Here is a 23,403-nt window from a genome sequence, read left to right on the forward strand (position 1 = left end):
TGCAGCATTCGGTTAATGGAAGAAAAAAAGAAGAGGAAGAAGACATAAAGATACAGAAAGAACAGTTTAAGCTCCATTAAGTCTTCATCACCCAGTCTTTGGGAACAAATTACCTAGTCCTTTTCCCATAAATCCTTCCAGGAAAACTTAAAAGATGAGATTTCGTGTTTTTGTTTTTTAATAGTTTTTGGCCCCTCATGTTTGAAATAGTCACGTCTTAAATAGTCATATCTTAAATAGAAAATCAAGCCAACCATTTTATTTCTAAGTTGAAATACCATTGTTCCCTGAAAATAGGCACACATGTGTTCCAAAGACACTATTCACCTTTACCTGTCAACCTATACGGTGAAAATTAAATACAAAATTTGGCCCAAGAGGTATGCTCAAGATGGTGGGCTAGGAAGATCCTGAACTCATGTTCTCCCATAGACACAACAAGCCTACAGCTGCATGTGGAATAATTCCTCTGAAAGGGGCATGGCAAGTGGATGAACAGAGACTCCACAACAGAGAGTAGAAGGATATCGCTGAGATGGGCCGGAAAAACTGAGACATAGTCATGCTGAGAATAAAACAGTATCTGCGCCCCGGTGATCCACTGTCAGGAAGGGTCACAAAGGTATGATTATCTCCCTGAGAAGCAAGAGCTCCACATCAGGCATCCCAAGGACTTCCCTGATAGCTCAGTTGGTAAAGAATCCACCTGCAATGCAGGAGACCCCAGTTCAATTCCTGGGTCGGGAAGATCCCCTGGAGAAGGGATAGGCTACCCGCTCCAGTATTCTTGGGCTTCCTGGTGGCTCGGCTGGTAAAGAGTCCGCCTGCAAGGCAGGAGACCCCGGATCGATTCCAGGTCGCAAAGAGCTGGACATGACTGAGAGACTTTCACTTTCACTTTTCAGGCATCCCAACCCTTAGACCCTGCACAGGAGAAATGAGCTTCCAAAGCACCTGGCTTTGAAAATCAATGGGAAATTCAAGAAAACTATTAAAACTACAGGGAATGGGAAACTCACTTTTAAAGGGCTTGCACACAGACTCACTTGACTCCAAAACCATCACAGAGACATTACATTGGTCATTTCAGGCTGTAAGTAAAGGAGATCCGCTTACTAACTTTGGAGCATATGTTAGAGAGGCAGAGACCAGTCGGGATGCTCTCTCTGGAGACCGAGACGCTGGCGGCTGACGGCTGTAGGTGCTGAGTTCATGGTCTCCCAGGGAGAAGATTTAACTCTGGGACCAAAGACGGGGCTCAGTCACTTAGAGCTTTGTGCAGTGAAAGCTTCTGACATAGATATCAGCAGGGGGTAGAAAGAGGAACCACCCTCACTAGTTTAAGCAGGGCATTATATACTTCTCAACTGGCTGCTGAGAACAGATGAAATGAATATCTTGAGATCTGTAAGAGTTCCACCAGACCCTTTCCCAAGGCATATATCCTGAGAAAATTTTGGCACAAGATTAACCAGGGAGAATGGGTTCCAGGCAAGGTCTCTGGGTGAGATACGCAGCTGCTGTGTCATCAGGGGTGCAAGTCTTGAGAGACAGGTTCCCAGGCAAGATTTGTTACAATTCTAATCACTAACGTAGAGCCTAAGAAAAGCATTTCCGTGAGTAAGACATTGTGTTGTGTATTCATTAGCTCCAGACCTAAAGAAAGACCAGCCTTCCTGCAAGATCCATTGTTGCATGAGGCTTAAGGAATGCATGAGCGAGAAGGTTCACCTCCTCCTTAAAGGGCCCTAAGCTTCAACTCTCTCAACACCAGCCGCAGGGCAGGCTCCATTTTGTAAACCTCCATCTAATCTGTTGGTACCAGAAGCACAGCGCCACAAAGCCTCCTCCACCTCTGCAGCCCAGACGGGATTCACAGCTGACTGGGCAATAACCCTATCCGCCAGCAGCTGGCAGCTCCCAGGGCTGGGCCCCGTAGAGTTCTGAGATCCAGCTCTGCCGCTGCTGTGTCTGGGCCGCGCTGGGTCTGCCGGGTCAGCAGCCACCCCTGGCCACCAGCGCCCCGCAGCAGCAGCTTTAGCCCTGCCCCATCAAGAAGGGCACGCAGCCCACACCGGAGACACCACCTGAGCAGGGGCTCAGGTGCCAGTCCACATCTGAGCCCCACAGCACGTCCTGCACAAGGCGACTCCTTCCAGTCTGGGAGAGGCGGCGGACTTACCCAGGACGCAAGAACGGAAAACAGAATTAGGCAAAACGAGGAGACACAGAAATAGGTCCCCATCAAAAGAACAAGACAAAACTTCGGAAAAAAGAACTAAACAAAACTCGAGACGCACAATCTGCCTGGTATGATGTCAGGTCATAAAGATGCCCATTGAACTCGGGAAATGAATGGACAAACACAGTGAGACGTTAAACAGAGAGACAGAAGGTAGAAGCAAATGCCAGACAGAAGTTATAATTGAGCTGAAAAATACACCCCAGCGATTCAGCGGCAGAGTGGATGAGGCAGAGGAATGAATCAATGACCCGGAAGACAAAACAATGGAACTCACCCAGACAGAGCAGCGGAATGCAAACGGAATTTAAAACAGTGCAGATACTCTGAGGGACCTCTGGGACAACATCAAGCAGAATATTCACATTATAGGGGTCCCTGAAGGACAAGAGAAAGAAAATTTATTTAAAGAAGTAGCAGCTGAAAACTCCCCTAACCTGGGAAGGAAACCGACATTCAGGTCCAGGAAGCTCAGAGAGTTTCAGATTTGATGGACTCGAAGAGATTCACACCAAAACACATAATTAAAATAGTAAAAGTGAAATATTATAATTAAAATTAATTATAATTACAAATATTATAGCTGTAGTTGTGATGGTAAAAATAAAAGATAAAAAGAATCCTAAAAGCAGCAAGAGAAAAACAACTTGTTAAACACAGGGGCCATCAGCAGATTTTTCTGCAGCAACCTCACAGGCCAGAGAGAAGAGTGTGAGATATTCAAAGAACTAAAAGGGAAAAATAAAAATAAAAAACAAAACAACTTCTGAATCAGGAATTCTCTACCCAGCAAGGTTATTACTCAAAATTGAAGGAAGGTTTAAAAGTTTCCCAGAAAAACAAAAGCTAAGAAAGTTCACTACTGTTAAACTGGCCCAACAATGTTAAGAGGGACTTCTTTGAACTGAAAGAAATGGTACTGATTCATAATAATAAGAAAACACATCAAAGTAAAAATCTGACTGGAAAAAGCAGATGTATGATAAAGATAGTGAATCAGTCGCTTATAAAGCAAACATATAAGTCAAAGACAAAAAGAGTAAAACTAACTATACAAAATTGGCTATACTATTACAATAATTAGTTAAGAGGTTGAACATTCTTTGGCATTGTCCTTGCTTGGGAATGGAATGAAAACTGGCCTTTTCCAGGCCTATGACCACTGCTGAATTTTCCAAGTTTGCTGGCATATTGAGTGCAACACTTTAACAGCATCACCTTTTAAGATTTTAAATAGCTCAGGGAGAATTCCATCACCGCCACTAGCTTTGTTGGCTGTAATGCTTCCCAAGGCCCACTTGACTTCACACTCCAGGATGTCTGGCTCTAGGTGAGTGACCACACCATCATGGTTATCTGGGTCATTAAGAACTTTTTAGTACAGTTCTTCGTGTACTTTTGCCATCTCTTCTTAATCTCTTCTGCTTCTGTTAGGTCCATAACATTTCTGTCCTTTATTGTGCCCACCTTGCATGAAATGTTCCCTTGATATCTCCAGTTTTCTTTAAGATATTTCTAGTCTTTCTCATTCTATTGTTTCCCTCTGTTTGCACTGTCGATTTATGAAGGCCTTCTTATCTTTCCTTGCTATTCTCTGGAACTTTGCATTTAGCTGGGTATGTCTTTCCCTTTCTCCCCTGCCTTTTCTTTCTCTTCTTTCCTCAGCTATTTGTAAAGCCTCCTCAGACAAACGCTTTGCCTTCTTGCATTCTTTTTCTTTGGGATGGTTTTGGTCATTGCTTCTTGTACAATGATGTGGATTTCTGTCCACAGTTCTTCAGGCACTCTGTCTATCAGATCGAATCCCTTGAATCTATTCATCACCTGCACTGTATAATCATAAGGGATTGATTCAGATCATACCTGAATGGCCAGCTGGTTTTCCCTCCTTTCTTAGATTTATGTCTGAATTTTACAACAAGGAGTTCATGCTCTGAGCCACAACCAGTTCCAAGTTTTGTTTTTGTTGATTGTATAGAGCTTCTCCATCTTTGCCTGCAAAGAACACGGGACTGTAAATTGCTGCAGCCACTATGGAAAATGATATGAATATTCCTCAAAAAACTAAGAATAGAATTACCATATGACCCAGCTATTTCACTTCTGGGTATTTATCCAAAGAACATGAAAACAATAATTCAAAAAGATACGTACACCTGTGTTCACGGCAGCATTATTTACAGTAGCCAAGGAATGGAAACAACCTAGGTGTCCATCTATGGTTGAGTGGATAAAGGACATACAGTGTATATAAGTATACATTGACAGTGAAATAGTAGTTATAAAAAGGAATGAAATTCTGCCATTCATGGCAGCACGGATGGACCTTGAGGACATTATGGTCAGTGAAATCAATCAGACAGAGAAAGACAAGTACTATATGATTTCACTCCTATGTGGAATTCAAAGCCAAAGCAAACTCACAAATAAAATAAAACAAAATAAAAAGCAAATTCATAGATACAGAGAATGGATTGGTGGTTGCCAAGAGGGGAAAAGGGTTGGTGGGTGGGCAGAGTGGGTGACAGCAGTCAACTGTTGGTGATGGGTGGTAACTATCTGTGGTTCAGTTCAGTTCAGTTCAGTCACTCAGTCATGTCTGACTCTGCGACCTCATGAACCGCAGCACGCCAGGCATCCCTGTCCATCACCAACTCCCGGAGTCCACCCAAACCCATGTCCATCGAGTCAATGATGCCATCCAACCATCTCATCCTCTGGCGTCCCCTTCTCCTCCTGCCCTCAATCTTTCCCAGCATCAGGGTCTTTTCCAATGAGTCAGCTCTTCGCATCAGGTGGCCAAAGTATTGGAGTTTTAGCTTCAACATCAGTCCTTCCAATGAATACCCAGGACTGATCTCCTTTAGGATAGACTAGTTGGATCTCCTTGCAGTCCAAGGGACTCTCAAGAGTCTTCTCCAACACCACAGTTCAAAAGCATCAATTCTTCGGCACTCAGCTTTCTTTATGGTCCAACTCTCACATCCATACATGACCACTGGAAAAACCATAGCCTTGACTAGACGGACCTTTGTTGGCAGAGTAATGTCTCTGCTTTTAAATATGCTATCTAGGTTGGTCATAACCTTCTTTCCAACGAGTAAGCATCTTTTAATTTCATGGCTGCAATCACCATCCACAGTGATTTTGGAGCCCCCAAAAATAAAGTCTGACACTGTTTCCACTGTTTCCCCATCTATTTCCCGTGAAGTGATGAGACCAGATATCATGATCTTAGTTTTCTGTAACGACTCTATAGTGTATACAGGTGTTGAACTATAACACTGTACACCTGAAACATATATAGCTAAATGTTTATCCTGGACACTCAACATTAAAGCTTATTTTAGAATAAAGCAGAAGTTAGCAAAGTTAAACATGTACAAAATGTAACTCTAATCTCCGACCCCAACAATTTTCCCTCTCAGTATTGCACCTATAAATGGCACTACCACCTTCCCTATTTCTCGAGGAAGAACTCTGAGAGTCTGTTTTGAGCATTTCTTTGCATAGAACCTATGTGAAAACCACTAGCAGGTTTAATATTTTCTTCCTTTATAATATATTTTAAGTTTATCTACTTTACCCCATGAAATTAAAAGCCATGAAATTAAAAGATGCTTACTCGTTGGAAGGAAGGTTATGACCAACCTAGATAGCATATTTAAAAGCAGAGACATTACTCTGCCAACAAAGGTACGTCTAGTCAAGGCTATGGTTTTTCCAGGAGTCATGTTTGGATGTGAGAGTTGGACAGTGAAGAAAGCTGAATGCCAAAGAATTGATGCTTTTGAACTGTGGTGTTGGAGAAGACTCTTGAGAGTCCCTTGGACCGCAAGGAGATCCAACCAGTCCATCCTAAAGGAGATCAGTCCTGGGTGTTCATTGGAAGGACTGATGTTGAAGCTGAAACTCTAATACTTTGGCCACCTCATGTGAAGAGCTGACTCATTGGAAAAGACCCTGATGCTGGGAAAGATTGAGGGCAGGAGGAGAAGGGGACGACAGAGGATGAGATGGCTGGATGGCATCACCGACTCGATGGACATGAGTTTGAGTAAACTCCGGGAGTTGGTGATGGACAGGGAGGCCTGGAGATCCATGGGGTCACAAAGAGTGGGACACGACTGAGTGACTGAACTGACTGACACAAGAAAAATATGAAGAGGCAACATATGTAAAGCATTTAGCACAATGTCTGAAATGCACTGGATGTTCCTCACTAGAAGCTCCATTTGGATCTCACTTCATACTTTCTTTTCTGAGTCAGTGCCGTTCATACTGAGTCCTCCAGTACTCTCATACTGAAGTATGCACTGATCATACAAATTGCTTCACTCTCAGCAGGCAGTCCACAGCCTCATGGTCCAGGATTTAGGGCAAATGATACATAGAAGTAACATAATATTAATAGTTTTCTACTGCTGATGTAACAAATTACCAAAATTTAACAGCTTAAAAGAATGCAAATTTATTCTCAACACTTGTGGTGGTCAGAACTTTGAAATGAGTCTTAGGGACTAAAATCAAAGTTTTGGCAGGGCTGCGTTCATTTGCCAGGCTCTAGGGGAGATATGATTCTTTGCCTTTTCTGGATTCTAGATACTGCCTGCACTTCTTGACTCGTAGCCACTTTTCTGTCCTTAAAGCCAGAAGCTTAGCATCTTTTCTCTTTCTGCTCTCTGTCTCATGCTTATAAGGAACCTTGTGATTATATCAGGCCCACCTGGATAATTCAGAATAACTTTACAATCTCAGGTTTATTAATCTGAGATTAACTAAGTATTAACTAAGGATTAACTAAGATCATGGCACCTGGTCCCATCACTTCATGGCAAATATATGGGGAAACAATGGAAACAGTGAGAGAGCTTATTTTTTAACTAAGAACCTTAGTTAACTAAGGTTCTTAGTTAATGCAAAGCCCCTGTAAAGTAGCAAATTTATAGTTTCTGAGGATTAGGGCTTGATAATCTTTGGGGGCCATTATTCAGCTGACCAGTGACCAGCTGTGGGTGTGGCTGGTGGTGAAAGTAAAGCCTGATGATGTAAAGCACAATATTGCATAGGAACCTGGAAAGTCAGGTCCATGAATCAAGGTAAACTGGACATGGTCAAGCAGATGGCAAGAGTGAACATTGACATCTTAGGACTCAGTGAACTAAAATGGATGTGAATAGGTGAATTTAATTCAGATGACCGTTATATCTACTACTATGGGCATGAATCCCTTAGAAGAAATAGAGTAGCCATCATAGTCAACAAAAGTCTGAAATGCAGTACTTGGGTGCAATCTCAAAAATGACAGAATGATCTTGGTTCGTTTCCAAGGCAAACCATTCAATATCACAGTAATCCAAGTCTATGCCTCAACCACTAATGCCAAAGAAGCTGAAGTTGACCAGTTCTAAGAAGACCTGCAGGACCTTCTAGAACTAACACCAAAAAAGGATGTCTTTTTCATCATAGGGGACTGGAATGCAAAAGTAGGAAGTCAAGAGATACCTGGAGTAACAGGTAAGTTTGGCCTTGGAGTACAAAATGAAGCAAGGCAAAGTCTAATAGAGTTTTGCTAAAAGAAAGCATTGGTCATAGGAAACATCCTTTCCCAACAACACAAGAGAAGACTCTACATAAGCACATCACCAAATAGTCAATACCAAAATCAGTATACAGTATACAGTCAGCAAAAACAAGACCTGGAGCTGACTGTGGCTCAGATCATCAGCTCCTTATAACAAAATTCAGGCTTAAACTACAGAAAGTGTGGGACACCACTAGGCCATTCAGGTAGGACCTAAATTAAATCCCTTATAATTATACAGTGGAGGTGATTAATGGATTCAAGGGATTAGACCTGGTAGACAGAGTGCCTGAAGAACTATGGACAGAGGTTTGCAACACTGTACAGGAGGCAGCGACCAAAACCATCCCAAAGAAAGAGAAATGCAAGAAAGCAAGGTGGCTGTCTGAGGGGGCTTTACAAATAGCTCAGGAAAGAAGAGAAGTGAAAACCAAGGGAGAAAGGGATAGATAAACCCAACTGAATGCAGAGTTCCAGAGAACAGCTAGGTGAGATAAGAAAGGAAGTGAAAGTGAAAGTCACTCCGTCCTGTCCAATTCTTTGTGACCTCATGGACCACAGAATTCCCCAGGCCAGAATGCTGGAGTGGGTAGCCTTTCCCTTCTCCGGGGGATCTTTCCAACCCAGGACTCAAATCGGCACTCCTGCATTGCAGGTGGATTCTTTACCAGCTGAGCTATCAGGGAAGCCTGAAAGATAAGAAGGCCTTCTTAAATCAACAATGCAAATAAATAGAGGAAAACAATAGAATGGGGAAGACTAGAGATCTCTTTAAGAAAATTGCTGCAGTCCATGTGGTTGCAAAGAGTTGGACATAACTTAGCCACTGAACAACAACAAAAACCATTCAGATGACCACAGATAGGGAGCAGAGAACAGCTTCTCAAAGATTCATTAAATAGGGGTGCACGTTGATAGCGATGGTGGGGTATTGAGGAGGAAACTGGCTAAATGGGGAAAAGAGATGGATTTCAGTCCCTCGACATGATTGCCTTGGTACATTTAGGGAAGGAGAGTCAGGGAAATTAACTTCATCTTGAGTTTAAAATGATCCAGAGATTTTGCTTTCTAAAATGCAGGTATAAATGTGGTGTGTGTGTGTGTGTGTGTGTGTGTGTTGGGGGCAGGCCTAGGGTGCTTGAAATAATATGCTAAAGTAATAGTTTCATTAGTATTGTAAAGAATATTGCTCTTTGGATATTTTTTGTGGTTTCTTAGATTTTTAATCGGAGGGTAATTGCTTCACAACGCTATGTCAGTTTCTGCTGTACGTCAACGCGAATCGGCTCTAGGTATGATACGTCCCCTCCCTTTGAGCCTCCCTGCCACCCCACCCCCCCACTACTCCAGGTCCTCGCAGAGCTGAGCTCCCCGTGCTCTACAGAAGCTTCCCGCCAGCCCTCTGTTTTGAAGGTGGTAGTGTGTACATGTCAATGATGCTCTCATCCCGCCCTCTCATTTACCTACTGTGTCCACAAGTCCATTCTCCACTTCTCCATTTCTATCTATTTCTGCCTTGAAAATAGGTTCATCAGTACCATTTTTTCTAGATTCTATATATGTGCATTAATATGCAAATAAAACAATATTTGTTTTTTTCTCTCTGACTTACTTCCCTCTGTATGACAGACTCTACAATGCTACAAAAGACCCGATTTCATTCCTTTTTATGGCTGAGTAACATTCCGTGGTATATATGCACCACAACTTCTTTATCCAGTCACATTCATTTGTCAGCGGACGCCTAGGTTGCTTCCGCGTCCTGGATGTTATAAATAGTGCTTTAATAGACATTGGGGTGCATGGGTCTTTTTGAACTGTGATTTTTCTCAGGGTATATGCTCAATAGTGGGATTTCTGGGTCATATGCTAGGTTTATTCCTAGTTTCTAAAGGAACCTCCATACTTTCTCCATTGAGGCTGCATGAATTTACCCTCCCACCAACGATACAGGAGGGTTCCCTTTTCTCCACATCCTCTCCTGCATTTATTGTTTGTAGACTTTTTGATGATAGCCATTCTGACCAATGTGAGGTGATACCTCATTATAGTCTTGATTTGCGTTTTTTAATCAATTGTGGCTGATAGAGCAGAAGGGAGTGGATGTTTCTACATTTTATTTCTTCTGGAGATCTTACTGGACTTTCAAGTTCTAATTAGTCATCCATTGATTCTTTTGGATTTTCTAGGAAGATAACATATATCATATATTATTTTGAAGAAAATATCAATGCTGATGCCAATAATAGATATGTAAGAGGAAATGGTTAAGAATAGCTGAAAACGTGTGATTTGGCAACACGATTACCAATAAAGTCATTTATGTGCACTGTCCATCTTAATTCCCCTGTGGCACAGTTGCATAAAGGTGAGTCAGGTTGATTTTGATGTGAGTTTTATTTTATAAGGGCTGTTATAAACCCACACAGGTTTGCTCTGTCATCGTGGTTGGTGTTTGGGGGCATATTCATCTCCTCACAGCTTAAGGAAAAAGTGAAGGAACACTTTTGTTTCTCAACGCTTTGGCTTCAGGTAGCCCCTTGTTACTTTTCCAACTAATGGGAGAAACTTCAATTTCTTTGTAGCTAATTTAAACACTAACTTTTACCCATATCTTTTCCACCGCTGGTGAAGTGCCATGCACCATAAATATTTCTGTTCATGCAGGTGATGAATGCTGTCAAGTGTCCCATCTGTTAATCATTTAAGAGGTGTAGACTTACATACTTGCAAGGCATTGCTAAGAAAATGCTACTCTCTATTTTTCCCCAAATCCTGTAATCAACTTTATTCATAAGTTTTCGGAAATGTACATCTGACAACAGCCAGTGCCATTGATAATTGATATCCGACAATAGCAAGTGCTGCATTTCAAACCTGCTACCCATATTGGTTGTAAGTGAACTCAATCTTATGCTTAATTAAGTAAGGCCCAAGATCAGCTTTACATGTGTTACTAAATCCTCATCGCAACCGTCTTCATTGTGATTCAACAAATATTCCTGCCCTTGTGAAGCTTTCCTTCTTCCAGGAAATAGATATGTAATATACAAAGAAGTAACTCTAGTCTGCCTCAAACCCCTTTAACAAAATGTTCCTCTTTTAACTGAGAGCTCCTCTGCTCAGTCTTTCTGCTGTGAGATCGGCCCTGATCGAGTGACTGGCCGGCACTCGGAGTCTTCCTGCCTCCAGATGGTCTCCTGATCCTTCTCCTGCCTCCGATGTATCAGTTAATGTCGCCACAAAGCCGGGGGGGGCGGGGGCTCAGCCCCCAGGCCTGGACTTCTCACGACCCCCTCTCTTTCCGTAGGTTTCCATGAGTGGAAGCTGGGCTTCCCTCATAGCCCAGTCAGTAAAGAAGCTGCCTGCTATGCAGCAGACCCAGGTTCGATTCCTGCGTTGGGAAGATCTCCTGGAGAAGGCAATGGCAACCCACTGCAGTATTCTTGCCTGGAGAATCCCATGGACAGAGGAGCCTGGCGGGCTACAGTCTATGGGGTCGCAAGAGTCAGACCCGACTTAGCAACTGAACCACCACCAGCACCACACGTGAATGCTGTCAGTTCTGCCTCCACAGCACCCGGCTGTCTCCCTACCTTTCCCTTTGCATTGCCTTTCACTTGTTGACATGACTTTGTATCCCCCACAGGCCTCACTGCCTGAGCCTCTGTCCCCTTCAGTGCAGCTCAGGTCCTTCTGTGAGGATCATTGCCCCGAGGCCTAGTTCCATTCAGCTCATTTCTGATCTGTTAACTTTTGACAGCTCCCCAATACTTTTCATATAAGGTGAACATCACAACCTGCGCTACAAACATGTTTCTCTAGTCTTATATCTTGCATGTTCCTTTTATATTGTTTATCTGTTAGTAAAACAGGATTATATGTTCTCCTCATATTGATTTTGTGTTTCTCTTCACCTTCAGGCTTTGCCATGGGCTGCTTTTACACGAGGGACATCCAGCTTTCCAGTCCAAACACACATATCCACTTGTGAAAATCCAGCCATTATTCAACGTAAATCTCAGATGATAAGTATTTCCTTAAGGAAGTCGTTCGTGAAATTTATAATTCTCCCAAGTTGGAAAAGATCTCTGGGTGGCTGTAGAATTTGTTTTATATCTTTCTTATGACATTTTTCATATGAAAACCTTGGTTATGTTTATGTGTATACTTGTCTTTCTACTAGATGATAAGATGTTAGTAATCTTCCACTACTCTTAACAGATCCTCAGTAATTATTTGTCAAATGTTGGGATGGATAAATGAGTGAGTTTAGTCTGTTCTTTATTTGCATGGGACATTTGTGACGCTGTGAACAAGCAATGTGAGGCCAGCAGAATATGTGGCTGGAGCTGGAATGACAGCACTTTCAATCAAGCAAGACTGCTGCAATACACGCTAAGCTAGGAATCATCTCATCTCAGGAAAAGGGGCCAGAATCTTGGCACACCATTTTCAGGAAAGGGATACTGTCTCTTTACTTAAGACTTGCTCTAATCTTAGTACTAGAAACCTGAAACCTAACTGGAGAATAAATGTTTCAACGTTCAATATGTCATAAACTGTGACCGAGGTGAAAGTATTAAATTACCCTGGACACGGGCCACGCTGCCGTGCAGCCAAGGGGTAAGTGGTGAGGCAGCAGCCTGAGAAGGCTGGAGGGGGGTCTTCAGCTTCAGGTCACGGTGCTGGCAGCAACAGCTGCTGCTTGGCTCTGCACGCAGCCCTCTGCCCTCCATCTATGGTCAAGAGAGGGATGCGGAAAGTCCCAACAGCTAAGAGACCCAAGATGCGCTGGGGAGGTGGGCGGAAAGATGGGGCGGGGGCTCCAGGAAGACGCTGGCCTCAGAGGGGCAGCTCAGCCGCAGGAAGCAGAACGATTCCTTCGATTGTCTTCATCCTATAAAAGGGTGACAGTCTCTGAACTGAGTCATAATATCTGCTCAAGAGACCATATTGCATCAGTTTAAACAACAACAACTTCTATATTCCAGAAACATGGCTTTATCTGGGGTGTAAACTTACTCCTCTTTTTGGAGCAACATGCAAAATTTACAGGCACATAAATCTAGAAGTAGATAGTTTAGGCTCCACCATAATGGATGATGAAAGGTGAGATTAAATGATTCTGAAACTTTACCTGACGTGACAAACCTCTATGAGTTAAGAAAGTGACCCCTGCTTGGCTGGACACAGCCTCCCTAATATTATTACAGTAGAAGGAATTTCTCACATTGCGGGCCGGGGAAGCCAAATATGGTCTTCATGCCACAGGGTCCTGCACCCGTTCGTACACAGGATGTAACTTCAAGATTAGTGTTTGCAAGAATCGGTAAGTCATTTAATAGACTTTGTGTGAGTTTTATTCTAGATAACTTTATAAAGAGTTGGTCCACTTTTTAAGTATTTAAAAAATTTCTCCTCTTTACCTACAACACAGCCTGGGCTTATGAACTTGTTTTAAAGTTCATGGAGAACAACCATGGCCATAATCTCTGAGCACACAGATGAAGAAGACGTAAGAAATTGGGGAAAATGATAATCTGATTGCAAATCCATGACCCTCTCTTCTTGTCAATGCCTTGCTGGCAAGATTCAACAAGTTGAATAAGCAAGGCCTAAGGGCTTCCAAAATGTAAGTCTTAAGAACACACGTCAGGTGTGGCGCGTAAGTGTTTCTGGAGCTGGGGAAGGCAGTGGCTCCTTGCTGGAAACAGGCCTGATGGTCCAGGGTGAGAAACTCAGAAACTCTGTCTCCCAGAGGGGGAACCAGTCAAGCCCAGTGGATCTTTCTTGGTCTTTGGAGAAAATTTGCTTTGCCACTTGCCAGTGTGCTGCCTGCTTCTTAGGGGTCAACATTAGCAACTCTGGGGAAGACCTGCAACTTGGTGCAGAATTTGCTAATCTACACAGCTGGGGAGGGGAGAAGCCCACCATACCCTTTCTTATCCAGAACACAAAAAGGTCACCTTTTCCCTTGCCTCCAAAAGAATAGTGTTCAGACTCTGCTCACCAATGGACAATGGTGTATGAAAAGACTTTCTATGTGACCATTGAGTCAGAAAATGAAATTCAAAGCAATGAGAAACAGAAAGGATGGAGGGCAAAATGCAAAACATTGATGCTAGTCCTTGGGGAAGCATGAGGTGGTACAATCATTAGTGTGTAGTGCTCATTTGAATTACAAATGGACATAGACTGGGGTTTCTAAATGTCATGTTTAGAACTCCATGCTACTGAAGAATTAATAACAATTAACTCTTCAAATAATTTGAAGTATAAGGATGTTAATTGAATTGGAGTTTGTAAGAAGAGGCATCTGAAAATAACCTAAAGGCATATGGCTGAAATAATGATTCTAGATAACAGCGTTTGCAATATTTTAAGTACATAAAGTGAATTGCAGAGCAACAGCATAATATGATCCTGATTTTGTACATAGCACATTTTTTGCATATATACATGTGAACGCATTTGTTGATGAGTGAGCAGAAAAACGCCAACCTGGTAACGTTTGCTGCCTTGAAGGGAATATGCTTGGAGGGAATAAGAGATGAGGGACTGTTGACTTTTGTAGCTACTCATATAAGAAAATCAATAAAAACACAAAGGATTGGAGGAAAAAATGGCAGATTATTTGTAAATTGCATTTGTAATTTAAAAAATCTTTTCTGTCTTTAGTTGTGATACATAATCGCTTTAAGCATATGAAAGTATTTTTTCTATTTTGCTTGTATAAAACAAACATAAATACCCTTTGATAATTGTGTTTCATTCTAACTGAGGCAGTTGACATGCACAGGAGTCTCTTTTGGGTTTCCTTATAGTTTTTCAAAATTGACCCTCCATCTTTCTTAAAATTTAACTGTTTTTGAAAAAGAGGAACAAGCTAGACAATTCCAGATTGATATAATTGTGTAATATTGGGAGTTTGGTGTCCTATTCCTAAGACGGTCCAACAGCCATGCATCAAAGCCAAGAAGTTCCAGGCTTGTCACCATCATGTCAGTCTTACCACACTCCCAACACAGTCCTGCCTTCCAGAAACTAAATCCAGCTTTCTTCTTGGGACAGTACCAAGCCTCTGGACGGAGCTTCAGGGAGAGGATTTTGAGGTCATGGGTTTTCTCCAGGGAGGCTCAGAAAATGCTTCCTTTGCAGTTGGAATCTGAAGCCTACAAATCAGTGGCAGATCAAGTCAGTTAAGAACATTTTCAAGCAAAAGTAGTCACTTTTCTTCTCCTCTTACAGCCTTGTACCTTGGTCTCTATGCTCTTCCCTCTGAGGTTCTCCCATCATCCATTTAAACTGCACATCATAATTGCATGGTCATCTCGGATACTCTTTAAAATAACATGTTTACTTTGTGAAAGATCTTTACTTTATGGAAATCAGAGGTCAAAATTGCAGTTGGTTGATACAGCTGTGAAATGGCTTTCCCCTCCTACTTCCTGTTCACATCCATTTCATCTTTCATGGTATTCTCTCTTTTCCAAGTTTATGGTTTCCTAATACTACTTCGTGTCTAACCCACTTTGGGCATTGGACTGCCTAGGACACATATCTCTAGCTTCTAACCCTGTATTCAAGTTTGTCCAACCTGAGCCAATTAGCCATCTTGAAATGAATTCACATCAGGGTGTGAGTGGAAGAAAATGGTTTAAAACTTCTTTAGCTTTCCTCAGTCACATCTGTGTTTTGTATGGTGGTTTTAAACTCAAGCGAAGGGCTGTATTCATGGACTAGCACAGGCTAGAGAAGGAGGGGTTTTTGACTTGAGCAGCTTCTTAGGGTCCCTCACGTTGTAGTAGGTACCCCAAAATGGCATGCTGTGAAAGTTGTACTTGACAGGAAACAAATGAACAATGTTCTTTTTAAAAAGTAGACTCTCAGCCTCTAACTGAAGAGGAGATGAATGGGCACCTGGCACTATGGTGGACTGATCTCAACATCCTCCCCTCATCCCCCATCCATCATTCACATTATTATGTTCCTTGTTGATTGAAAGTTATGTTTCCTTGTGTGATCCCTGCATGCTTCCTTGTATAGCCCCCCGCTATTATGACATTTCTACCAACTTTAGCGTCAGTCTACAGCCTGTGGATCAACGCTGTGCATTGATGGACTTTAAAGGAGGTTTAAATTATCTCTCCAGTTTCACTGACGGGGCTGGGAGGTGATTCTGTGGCTTACTCCTAGCTAAGACCTGAACTTACATCACAATTTGTATAAAGAGCTCTATTTCTTCTCCTAAACTTCAGACTCTGGCTTGATAATGAGTCAGATGCCGGAAGCCTTCTAGATTTGTCATTCTTAATCCTTTTTCGGCCATAAACTCCTTTCAGATTCTGATAAAAGTCGGATCTATGTCTCTCAAAACTGTCCATATTTTCTCTCTCACACACACCCTACCCAATTTCAGATACAGTTTTAGGGTTTTTATGAACTCTAAGGCCCACCTAGGATTGGGATCCACAAATCCTACACAGGCTTTAGTGTCACAGAGAGTGCAGGCAAGCAGAAAGCAGCCCAGTGGAGGCAGCTCTCTAAAACATATGCCACTTACTCCATCTGCCTTGGGGCGCCAAAAGCTTTTCAGCAATAAGTAGAGTCCGCCCAGCACAAATATTTGTCTAAAGTAATACCCAGCGAGGTTCTTTGACTTATAACTTGATGAGAAAAGGAAAATCACTTGCTGGGCATGAGTGAGCATTGGAGAAAGAGAGCCGCAAAGAGTTGACTACCTTGATAAGCCCTGAATTGCACACCGTGAGTTACAGAGCAGCAAAACTCTGATATGCACTTTCAGTTCTGCATTAAAGACCTTCTGAGCTCCTACAGTCACCGTGGCTGAAAGGACTGCAGCCTGTGTTCTGCAGACTATTTTAAGCTCAGTCCTCAAACCCTTATTAAACCCTGACTGTGTGTCAGGCCCCAAACTAGGTTTTATAGATAAAAATATGAGTGAGCAGCTCAAGTACAGTACAGGAGAAAGGTGTGCAAATAAAAAATAGTAATAAAATAGTGAAAGTACTGGTACTTCCTCAGTGTAGGCACTGCGTTAAGGGTTTCACATATATTACTTTATCAAATCTTCAAAACAGTTCTAGAGGCAGCCTTATTATTATCCTCATTTTATAAATGAGTAAACACAAAGACAGAGAAATTGAGTAAACTGACATATACCACAGTGGAGCTGAAGTTCTGACCCAATGCAAGGGAAGACTCAAGTGTTGGGGGCCCTCTAAAACTGGAATACCCTTCAAAGCCATTAATTGGCTACTGTCAAAAAACCAAAGAAAACAATCTCTGTTCCCCCTGCCCCCAAAAATCTCAGAAAATGACAAGTACTGGCAATGATGTGGCGAGATCAGAACCTCTTGTGCATTGCTTGTAGGCACATAAAATGTGCAATTGTGGAAAATGGTACGGTGGTTCCTAAAATATTAAATGTAGAGCTACCGTGCAATCCAGCGTTTCCACTTCTCTGTGTAAACCTAAAAGAATTGAAAACAGGGACCAGAACAAATATTTGTATACCTATGTTCATAGCAGCATCATTCATAATAGCCAAAAGGTGTAAACAACCCACGTGTCTATTGACAGATGAATGGACAAATAAAATGTGGTATATACATACAATATACTATTATTCAGCCTTCAAAATGAATGATACAACATAGGTGAACCTTGAAGACTACGCCAAGTGAAAACCAGACACAAAAGGACAAAGGAATAAGGCAAATATGATTCCACATATATGAGGTACCTAAAATAGCAAAATTCACAGAGCTGAAAAGTACAATAGCAGTACCAGGGGCTGAGGAGAGAGAGGGGGAATTATTGAGAATAGAAAGATGATTTAATGGGAATGGAATTTTAGATTGAGAAGGTGAAAGAGGTCTGGAGATGGATACAGTGGTGACAGTTGTATAACAAGATGAATGTACTTAACGTCACAAAACTGTTTGCCTAAAATGGTAAATTTAATTGTACCACAAAGAATACAAAAGTAATAATGAAAATTAGTTTCTAAGATGAATATCTACTTAGAACAAAAGATCATAACAAACATTTAAAAAATTTAGCAAATAAAAACATCACAAAATCCAGAAAAATTATAATATTTTATATTAACAAACTGCCTGATACAACTTCATAATATCTTTTCCTTACATTTTTGTTTCATAACCTTCAATTATCTCTTTATATGACAAAAATGTGTATCATTTTCTGTACAAAGAATAGAAAGGTATTTTAGTCTTCCAGTATACTTGAGTAAAATTTGTTTTTTGTTATTGACAATGAGGTGCCTAAAACTTTACATACCCTTGAACAATTGTGCCCGACCAATAAGATTCTCATAATTTTAATTTTGTATTATTCCTATAAAAACATGATGTGGTTTTAACTGTATATAAGGCATTCCCAGATCTCTTCCTAAGAGGAAAAAAAAATTTCTCCCTTGACTAGGATGAGGATCAAATTCTCTATTTACAATTTTATTTATTTGGTGATTGAAATTTTTTTTTTGACAGTTTACTCTTTCTCTACATTTCACAATCTCTTTCTTTTCACAACCTAGCAATTTCTGAAGCTGGAGCCATTAGGAGACTTTTGCATTTTGATAAAACTTTGGGTTCTTCATGTTTGTTTTGGCATAGTGTGGGTGCTACGCTAATGGCTCACAATAAATTATTAATATATGGAAATGACCATGAATCACATAAATCTATCCCATCAAACCCAAACTAAAATTCAACATTCCCTTATCTGGATCTCAAAATACCTGCAGCCCTTTTAGCAACATTTGACACAGGCAATCTGATGATGGTAAGATCTCAAAGTATAATTGTGGTTAAATATCTTCTGTGCATTTTATATGAACATATGACTACCTGAAGACATTGCTAGGGCCCTTCCAGGATCTTGGAAGTGGAGTCAAGGAAACGGAGCGTCCTGAAACTTGGGCATCGCACAGTCGCACCACCTCTGTTTGAGTCTCAGCATTTTTGTTTCTCAGTGCAGTGCTAGTCCCCTCAGATAGTTACAAAGTGCTGAGGCAAGGGCCACAAGAGAAACCTAAGCAGACATCAAAGACACATGAACAAGACATAAAACAGCCTGGATCAAGGAAGGCTTCGGAGCGAAGAATTTACCTGCCTCGTGCTGGCCTGTACTAGGACCGCACTGTCCTATTTCAAGCCTTTTATCTCCACTTTCAGAAAGTTAGCACTGAGTACCTCTAATTCTATATCCTATCCACCTCCCTTATCCTGCCCAAATGTGCATAAAAGATCTGTTTACCCTTTTTTTTAGAGTTATGACTAAAACCCATATTTTACAATAAATGAAAAGATTAAAACAAAGGCTGACATGACAGAAGCAAAAAATAAAATAGGCAAAAACTTCCCAAGGGAAGAGTGTCATGCTTTCAATGAATGTATGTCTTTTCAAGGGAAATAAGGTGCACGGTATTGAGGGGATGCTCAATAAGATGGATGAACTGCAACCAGGAACTCAGGTACGGTGGAGCCTCCCACATGACTACCATATGCTGGGACTTTCTAGCCCAGACTTTGGAGATGGAAGAGTGCATGAGTCTGAGCTACAGATCGTGAACTCAGTGCAAACCTAGATAATCAGTTCAGTTCAGTTCAGTTGCTCAATCGTGTCCAACTCTTTGCGACCCCATGAATCGCAGTATGCCAGGCCTCCCTGTCCATCACCAACTCCCGGAGTCTACCCAAACCCATGTCCATCGAGTCGGTGATGCCATCCAACCATCTCATCCTCTGTTGTCCCCTTCTCCTCCCGCCCCCAATCCTTCCCTGCATTAGGGTCTTTTCCAATGAGTCAACCCTTCGCATGAGGTGGCCAAAGTATTGGAGTTTCAGCCTCAACATCAGACCTTCCAACGAACACCCAGGATTGATCTCTTTTAGGATGGATTGATTGGATCTCCTTGCAGTCCAAGGGACGATACTCTAAAATAAATGCCAAATTGATTGTGTTTATCAGGTAGGGAGTGGTCTATAAAACAATAGGATTATAGATAAATCAAATATATAAAGTATAAAAACATGCAGATTCCAATCATGCAATGAAGAGATAAGTTAAATTTACTCAAGTGGTAAAGAATATTAGCTTGTAGAGTATCAACTACAAACCAGAAAAAAGTTATAAAAGAGGTTAATGTTAAAAACTGGGGAAAGACACACGTCATGTGCCAGGTTGTAAAGATGGAGTGAGCTTGAAACATTCTAGTGCCTCAAGGACACACCCCACAGGTTGACCTTTGGCCCATGAGGAGTCCCCCTAGCCCTGGCTAGCAACAAAGTGGGTCCTTGTTCCTCCCTGGAATTCTTTAATTGGCACTGATCTTCTTGATCAGTAACCTCAGCCCAACGAGATCCTATGTCTCTTCTCTTTATTTTAGCAAGCAACTCTGAAAAATTGAGAAAACAGTGATAAAATGATGAAATTAATTATAATGATAAACTTAATTAAAACTACAGTATTAACATGTTTGTACTAGGTTTCAGAATTATTTAATCATTGGACTAATCTATGAAATATTACCTTTAAGGTGCTTGAAATAATGAACAGAACCTGACATTTTAGAATATTACATACATGAGCAATTTTTTTTTTTTTTTTTTTTTTTTTAGGACTGAATGGCCTCTTTACTTTGGTTGAGGAGGTTACTGAAGGGGCAGCCCCAGGGCTTAGCTGGGAGGGCAAATACAAAACTGTCAGAGAAGTAAAAATAACTATTTTTTTGTACACAGACTATATGCAAACAAACCGCCCGCTCAGAAAACAGCAGGTTCTGGCTTTTCGCAGAGCCCCCAGAAGAATATAAGTTGGAGCCTCTGGGAGACAGTATCTTCTCCAAAGTAAAATGTGAGCGAGATTGTATCTCTGTGTGTGTGTGTTTGTGTGCGTGCACACGCGCACACATGCACTGTAACCTTTTGATTGCATGGGGTTTGGCCGGCCTCATCTGTAGGTGCACACCCCTCCTTGCTTCTCTGGTCCAGGAGGAAGCCTCAACTTGGGGCAGGCATAAACCAGTCACTCAACCTCCATTTTATTCTTTTGCAAAGAATCAGTGAAGGCTTGCCACTCTGCTGGGTAAAAACGCTTGTAGACATTGATCTTATTCCGAATCTGTTTTGGGGTATCTTGATAGTAATTCTTCTCGTCCCGGGCCATAGCCTTATAGTTCTCCCCATGGTTCTCCACCATGTAGCGAACATAGTCAATGAAATCTCGTGACAGTGTATTTCCTTTCTTTTCTGGAATGCTGGCTTCTGCCTCCAGGTCATTAAGCACATAAGGCTTCCGCACAAGCTCCTTAGGCCTCTCCTCTACATCCACTTCCATGGCCTTTACCTTTCTCTTAAGAAGGGGCACTGCCCTGTTGGGGTCCATAGCCAAACCCATCTCGGCCAGGTTCTGCCGCACCGATTTGGTCCGGTCCCAGGCATGTCGGATGTGTGAGCATTCGATCCGCGGCGCTGCCTTCCGTCGTGCATTCCGGTTCAGACGCTTCCGGTTAACATTATAACCGAATTTCTGCCTCCGAGTCTTTCCCTTGGCTTTGGGCATTGCACTGACCACAGCACCGGGTACTAGACTCTGCTTCTCACTCCAACTACCTCGTGTAGCGACGCCTTCCGGCTAGTGGAGCACGTGGTTTTGCAGGCTTTCGGGAAACTCAATCTTCCATACATGAGCAATTTGATTTCAAAGATTTAAGAGAACTTTCTTAAGTTTGTACAGTGTTTAAATGTTTAAGAGAACATAACTTACTAACGTGTATATTTGATTTATTTCTTTTACCAGAGTTACTTTTAGATAAGCCCATCCCCCACTCTACCCCAGCCTTTACTTGTTAAGTGTATAAAAGACTAACATGTCAGACATTTGAGATGCTTGAGGGACTCCATAGACTAAACTTATAATTGACATATTTTAAAATGTTTAAAGAGATTTCATTAACCAGGCCTATTAATTCCATTACTTGTTTAGAGGAATTAACATTGGATTGAATCTTCATTAAGGATTAAGTATAAGTAATAATTTGTATTTCCCACCTAAATTTCCAGATTTATAAATATTTGTTTGCTAAATGCTAAAGCTTCAGAAAAATTTGTTTTTAAACTTGGCAGCTTTAATATGTTAAACTGCAATTAAAACCTATGTAGATGACACCATCCTTATGGCAGAAAACTAAAAACTAAAGAGCCTCTTGATGAAAGTGAAAGAGGAGAGTGAAAATTTGGCTTAAAGCTCAACATTCAGAAAACTAAGATCATGGCATGTGGTCCCATCACTTCATGGGAAATAGATGGGGAAACAGTGGAAACAGTGGCAGACTTTAATATCACTGCAGGTGGCAACTGCAGCCATGAAATTAAAAGACGCTTACTCCTTGGAAGAAAAGTTATGACAAACCTGGACAGCATATTAAAAAGCAGAGACATTACTTTGCCAACAAAGGTCCATCTAGTCAAGGCTATGGTTTTTCCAGTGGTCATGTATGGATGTGAGAGTTGGACTAAAAAGAAAGCTGAGCGCCGAAGAACTGATGCTTTTGAACTGTGTTGTTGGAGAAAACTCTTGAGAGTCCCTTGGACTGCAAGGAGATCCAACCAGTCCATCCTAAAGGAGATCAGTCCTGAATAGTCATTGGAAAGACTGATGCTGAAGCTGAAACTCCAATACTTTGGCCACCTGATGTGAAGAGCTGACTCATTTCAAAAGTCCCTGATGCTGAGAAAGACTGAAGACAGGAGGAGAAGGGGTCGACAGAGGATGGAACGGTTGGATGGCATCACTGACTCAATGGACAGGAGTTTGAGTAAACTCCGGGAGTTGGTGATGGACAGGGAGGCCTGGCGTGCTGCAGTCCCTGGGGTCACAAAGCGTCGGACACGACTGAGTGACTGAACTGAACTGAGAACTGTTTGGTGGTGGGACACAGCCAACTTAAAGACAGAACTGTCACTTTCAACTCCAAAAGAGAGAAGGTTCCCATGCAGGGGCATGCAGCAGGTTGCACATGGGGACAAGGTAACAAGTTGGAGCTGGAGGGGCAGCTTAAGTATGGTGAGCAGGGTGGGGTAACATCACAAACATCTCCTTGATTAGCTGGAACGAATCTATTGTCAGAAACTGTATTTGCCGGAGTCCTCTGGCCTTGATTAAGCAGACTTAATATTTGCTGTACTTGAGAAATACGAGATAATACAATTACGGAGGAGAAGGAAATGGCACCCCACTCCACCGTTCTTGCCTGGAGAATCCCAGGGACGGCGGAGCCTGGTGGGCTGCCGTCTATGGGGTCGCACAGAGTAGGACACGACTGAAGCGACTTAGCAGCAGCAGCAGCAGCAGCAGAATTATGGACTTCCACAGGTACATGTCATTGATTTTTGACTGTTGGGTCAAAGCAATGGCCTAAGCCTCTGGCTATTCCCGCAAGTCTCAGAGGCGTGGTGAGCGCCGGTATTACAGGTATGAATGCTGCATGTCGATCATGTCTGGCCAGGGTCAGGAAAAACTATTA

At 42.0% G+C, this 23,403-nt stretch overlaps 1 protein-coding gene and 1 long non-coding RNA gene across 4 annotated transcripts; one reads left to right on the forward strand and one right to left on the reverse strand.

The window, feature by feature from the left end:
• The first annotated feature begins 8,400 nt into the window (after positions 1–8,400).
• On the forward strand, positions 8,401–12,388 carry LOC145508969 (uncharacterized). 2 transcript variants are annotated; one of them, XR_014055748.1, is made up of 4 exons: positions 8,401–8,481; positions 9,045–9,118; positions 11,137–11,384; positions 11,750–12,388. It is a non-coding gene; the product is annotated as an uncharacterized LOC145508969 (long non-coding RNA). The 2 variants fall into 2 exon arrangements; XR_014055747.1 differs by having other exon boundaries at positions 8,437–8,905.
• An 8,408-nt stretch (positions 12,389–20,796) lies between these two features.
• Positions 20,797–21,554, reverse strand: LOC145508970 (nucleolar protein 16-like). Of its 2 annotated transcripts, XM_081496786.1 has the most exons (2): positions 21,226–21,552; positions 20,797–21,155 (listed from the first exon to the last, which is right to left on the reverse strand). In XM_081496786.1, exons 1-2 carry the CDS (start codon positions 21,438–21,440, stop codon positions 20,879–20,881), a joined length of 492 nt encoding a protein of 163 aa, XP_081352912.1. In that variant the 5' UTR covers positions 21,441–21,552; the 3' UTR covers positions 20,797–20,878. The 2 variants fall into 2 exon arrangements, with proteins under 2 accessions (XP_081352912.1, XP_081352911.1); XM_081496785.1 differs by having other exon boundaries at positions 20,896–21,554.
• Positions 21,555–23,403: the final 1,849 nt, after the last annotated feature.

The sequence above is a fragment of the Giraffa tippelskirchi genome, chromosome 6 (assembly GCF_054371585.1).
Source record: "Giraffa tippelskirchi isolate mGirTip1 chromosome 6, T2T-mGirTip1v1.2.pri, whole genome shotgun sequence".
Lineage (NCBI taxonomy): Eukaryota > Metazoa > Chordata > Mammalia > Artiodactyla > Giraffidae > Giraffa > Giraffa tippelskirchi.